Genomic DNA, 5257 nt, shown 5'->3' with positions numbered 1-5257 from the left:
CTTTAAGTGCATTCCCATCAGCAGTAGGTTTTGCTGTTGGAGATTCCTGGCAGGTTCCCGATGGAAAGGCGCTAATGGGTTCGGTGGGGTTGATGGAACACGGGATTCCGGAGTGTTGCTGCAGAGTTTTATTTGTCTCCTGATGGTGGTTTCTTGTTTGTCAAAGCATGGGCTCATCTAATGCCTTGACGTTCGTATCTCAGGCCACCTGCAGCATCTGCACTTTCCTAGAGAAGAATGCTCTCACGTTGTTATTGCAAATTGTATTTTGTTATTGCAAATTGTATTTTGTTATTGCAAATTGTATTTTGTTATTGTAAATCGCATTAATTCCTTTTTTTTTTTTTTTTTAACTCTCAACATGGATTTAAGTTCCATTACAGACTCTCGGTTCTTTTATCCCATGTGTTTGATAGGCATTTCATCAGTCGTCTTTGTTCCTTCTTGGTATCTCTCGTCCTGCGGGGATGAGGATGGCTGCAGTTAACTGTGTCTGAACCGCCATTCCCCCCGAGAAGCGTTACTGGGAGCCCGTTCCTCAGCTGGGCCACCGTGCTCACCTTCGTCCTCATGGTGAGGAGATCGTCCGCTGCTTTGATGGTGCCGCTGGAATCATGGTTGTGCCCTTGCTTAAATCACTGTGGAATCTCTACTCTTTCAAAGAGCAGCACATGTTACTTTACCTCACGTAATTCCACATTCTGTTGTCGGCATGGTTATAGAGCTTTGCAAATTTTCAAGGGCTGATCTGCATAAACTCCAGTTGATTAAAGAGCTTGTTAGCGTACAGCAGAGAGCTTCTGCAAGGTTGCGTTCTATAGAAGACAAAAATAGACCAAAAAGCAAGCGTATGCCCTTGGCTTTAGCTGTTACACTGTGAGCGTCGCCTGCCTGTGTTTGTACTTATTTTTTGAGGATACGCAGCTTCTCCAGACTCCTTTCACGTGTGCGTCCGTCATCTTTAAATAGCTCTTGCCGGACTGTGTAGCAATGGTTTCCCGTTTCTTCACTGGTTTATGTGGAGCAGTACTAAGCAAGCGATGCGCTGCTGCCAACAGCACACATTTCACTCTTAATTTCCTCAGGCCGCTGCCATGCATACGAGGAAGATCTCCTCCATCGCCAGCGCCGTTACCTTTGGCCGTGTCTCCTCCAGCTCTCCCGAGGGCTGTGCCTTTTCCCGCTCCGCCGTCAGGAGGTGAGTGAGTGCCCCGTTGCACAGGGACAGAGGAGAGAACCTATTTTTCCACGGCCCCTTCTTTCCGTGCGCAGCTGGGCAGGAGGGTCACTGGGATCGCTCGCTTTGTACCGCGGTCTGTTCTCTTGCTGCTGCTTTTTTTGGGGCAGGAGGGCCTCGTACAAGGACAGAGGGCAAAGTACCTGAGCAAGAACTCAAACTCCCCCCCGGCAGAGAAGGCGATTTAAGGTTTGGGGTTTGGTTGGTTGGTTTGTTGTTTTTTTGTTTAAGACCTCCTGTACAGCTTGGTCCCTGAATTTTGAGGTTGCCCTGGACCAGCACAGGCCCTGTGAAGCAAATATCACTCAGCACCTGCGCATTTTCTTGGCTTTAAACAAAGGATTCCTGGATCCGGTTTAGGGGCTCGGGCAAGTTGCCTTTTGTAGTCTCGCCTTATCGGTGGGATGGACTGTCAGCGCACCTGACAGGTACGAGATTCATCCTCCTGACAAAGGGGTGCTGGAACTTGGCATTTGGAAGGGAAGGCAGCTATCTTAAATATACATTGCCAAACAGGGGCTAAAATATGGTGATTTATTGCCAGACATACTTGGTAATTTCTTTCCAGTTTGGGCTTGTTGGTTATCAGCTACTTGCTACGTAGGAACATAAAATGACACGACGTACGATTGGCACTGCCACTTCTCAGCTCGTGGATTCCAGGAAGGATTTCTCTGCTTCGTTGTTGAAGGCACGGTTTGTGCACGGGCTCCTCTCGGAGCTGCTGCAAATGCCACCATTGAGCTGTTTCAGAGCAGTGAGTGCGGCCATCTGACAGCACGCTTGGGGCGGGCTTTGAGAAATGTCAGCGGTAGCCCCGTGTGGCCCTCGGCAGGGACGGGATCTGCTTCCAGGTGATCTCGACCCCCTCTCCGGGCTCAGGGAGCTCCATCAGCTGCGATCCCCGGTGAAATGAACGGGTGAGCCGAACCCTCCGCGCATCCCTGGCGCTCTGAAACGGTTCCGTCAGACCTATTGTAGGTTTAAGCATTCTGCAATTCACTCCTTTAGGGAAAACGGGGATGTCTCAGCGTTCCCTGATCCAGAGGAGCGCAGACACCCAGAGGAGATCACGTACCAAGCCCACAGCTGCGAGGAGTGACGCTCGTGGAAGCGATCTCGGGAGCGCTGGCGTTTCCTCCCGCCAGCATTGCTCCTTTGAGATACGGGTGCCACAGCCCGCGCCGGGTAAACAAGAGGATTGTTTCTGCCGGGGGGATCTTAAAGGCCTCCTCACTGTCTGCTGAAAATACTTTTCCATTTCAAGGAAATGACTGGTTTGTTTGTGTTGAGAGTCAGGAATGGGAAATGACGTGAACACTTAACTGTTTTTCCTGGTGTTTTTAAGAGGAGGCATATGCAGTGTCTCAGGTCTTTCAGTGTTTTCCATAACCCTATTAAGTCAATACTAGAAGTGTGTGCATGCAGAGATATATTTATATCTATGCATCAGAAAATATAAATCTTGCATACTCAGCTGGTACAATTTTCCTAGTGTCTCCCCGTGACCGTGCTGTGACACGATTTGATATATTCCCCCTCACGGTGCTGAACAGAAACTGTCCTCAGGCCTTGTTTTCCCAACACTGGAATAAATCTGTGAGGATGGTGTGTGCTGGAATCTCCCCGGAGTAGAAAGAAGTCAGAACTCCCATTTGTCACGCTGATTTTGCCCAAGCAGCAGTTTTATCTGCGTCTGCTGAGTTACACCGCGCATTTAATCTCTTTTATCTGTGTATTGCTCCTCGCTTGCCCTTGAAAAAGAAATGGTTGAATGTTTTAGTTGCTGATAACTTTTTGTTACTGATTTCTTCGGTCAAGGTGTTTTTCTAAACCGATTGCTGCTCTTTAAATTCCTTGAAAACCCCCGCGTGTGCCCTGGCCTGCGGGACCGAGGCGGCGAGACGTGGGCTGTGGCGCCTCGCCTCCTGGATGGATGTGGGATTCTCTCGCTTCTGTATACACGGCATACGATATGGGAGGAAAAAAGGTTGGTTTGTGTTTTAAATCAGCTTCAGCCTTTAAGACATTGTCTCTGCGCTAAGTCCTGAAAATGTAGGTATTGTGGCCCGTAAGAGCCAGCGGCAGGAAAATACTGCGACGCAGCCGCCACCGCGGGGTCCGTCACTGGAGGCAACCGCCGGGCCGACAGCACCCAGTTCCCAAACCAGTAACGTTCTATTTTTTTACAAATGTTAATGTTTGACTGTTTCTTTATCATCTGACGCTGACAGATGATGCAATCTCAGTTCTTCTGAGAATCAAACTAAAGTAACATTTTACTGCCCTATAGTTGTATTTTATATAGAAGAAGAAATGTAGTGATTAACAACTTAAATTCAACGTTTCTCCCCCCAACACTAATTTCTGCATGGTTTCTTTGCACTTCCATGCATAGACAGAAAAGTGACCCATAACATGCAGGGGGAAAGAAAGTTTAACTTCCAAAATGTTTTTAATATCTATCAGAGCGCATTATAGAGGCTTCTTATAAAGATTTGTGTGTATGACTCAAATGCAGGAACAGCGGCCCTTCGGTGGAAATATTTTTAAACTTAACATCTCGACAATGAAATGTCAAATGAAGGGAAATGGTTGTTATAAGAAACAAGATAACTTCGAATATAAAACTGGCACTTGAGAGGGAGTTCCTGATAGAAAAGAAATGCCCTCTGTTAGCTGGGGGGAAGGGAAGGTGTGGGGGAATGCCTTTGTTGCTATACTTGGGTTGTCTCTAAAATGGAAGAAGTGTAGACTGTTCTGTTAACGTGCAGTGGGAGTTCAGCTTCGGGTAAAGCCCCTTGCTTCACATATTGCATGCAGCCCTAAGAAACGAAAGGATCTCATTACAGAACTTGTTTTTATTGTCTACAATTGTGATACAAAATGGCTGTTGCAGAAATTATTTCCCCAGGTAAGAAAACGAGCGCTCAACGATGTATTTGAAATGAAGTAAGGAATTTGCGAATTACTTCTTCACCTGAAATTCATGGTTTATTTCATAGTTGCACTGATGGCATTTTTTTCATTTTCTTCCACGGTTAGTCACGACTCTCCTCCTTCTGGTACGTATACAGACGTGTTATGCACCAACCTCAGCACGTACAACCACAAACCGACCGAACGTTTTACATAAGACAGTTTGCTTTTATAGTGATCACGCACTGATGTGAACATAGACTAAAAATAACAAATGTCGCTTTAATAAGGATTTTTTTTTTTTTTTTACAGTAGGCGTAGATATAAAAGTTTTTCAAATTATTTTCACAGGTATCACTGAACATTTCATAGCTGTCTGTTACAGAAGCACCGAAAAGTGCTTTGAGTCTTTCATTTATTATACATAGTTAAAATATATTACACTTCTGAAGATATCTTAAATCACTGAACAGTTTTGCTAGTGTCTTAATGAGCCAAATGGGAGTAAAAGGCAGTCCACATTCATGATGTGAATATACAGTAAGGTGTTTGACATCCTATTAACTCATTGCTCATGTTCTCAAAATAACCATGGTGATGAGACCTGAAAGACAAGAATTAAAGAACTAAATGCTTTAATTTCACCAACTAAAACATTTAAAACAAAGAAAAGACAGTTTGCCCTGTCACAGGCCAGAAAATAAGGTAAAAATGCACCAATACACACAGAATGAATTTATATTTACACTTAACTCCGATACTGGAAGTACTGCTCTGAATTTTGACATAGTCAAAACCTGTATAAAACGAGACTGAAGTGCAGTGTATCCAGTAACTAAACTTCAAAGAAGCTATAAATACTATGAACAGTTATCGATCTCACTCCTGGAAAATCTCAACATTGAGATTTTGACTTGGGTAAGCGCAACACCAGTTTTCAGGGGGGCTGGTTACGGGCAGCGTAATTCAGCTGCTGCCTCCTCAGTAAGGCAGATGAGCTGAAGGCTCCGGAACATTTTTGTTTCTGCTGTGTGCAGAATAACTGATCGAAGACTAGTTTTTAGACAAAGATGTCAAGCTTCCTCGTCAGTCTGTGTAGGG

At 45.2% G+C, this 5257-nt stretch overlaps 1 protein-coding gene across 2 annotated transcripts in view; it reads right to left on the bottom strand.

Moving 5' to 3' along the window:
* Positions 1–4205: 4205 nt before the first annotated feature.
* Positions 4206–5257, bottom strand: part of MOSPD1 (motile sperm domain containing 1) — a 14438-nt gene continuing 13386 nt past the window's right edge. Inside the window, exon 7 of one of the 2 annotated variants that reach the window (XM_009881711.1) lies at positions 4206–4760. In XM_009881711.1, the coding sequence (XP_009880013.1) occupies positions 4729–4760 (32 nt within the window). In that variant the 3' untranslated portion in view covers positions 4206–4728. The remainder of the gene's footprint in view (positions 4761–5257) is intronic. The other variant, XM_009881712.1, reaches the window with a different exon arrangement.

This window comes from Charadrius vociferus, unplaced genomic scaffold, assembly GCF_000708025.1.
Source record: "Charadrius vociferus isolate BGI_N301 unplaced genomic scaffold, ASM70802v2 scaffold472, whole genome shotgun sequence".
Lineage (NCBI taxonomy): Eukaryota > Metazoa > Chordata > Aves > Charadriiformes > Charadriidae > Charadrius > Charadrius vociferus.
This window is presented reverse-complemented; position numbering and strand designations above follow the sequence as displayed.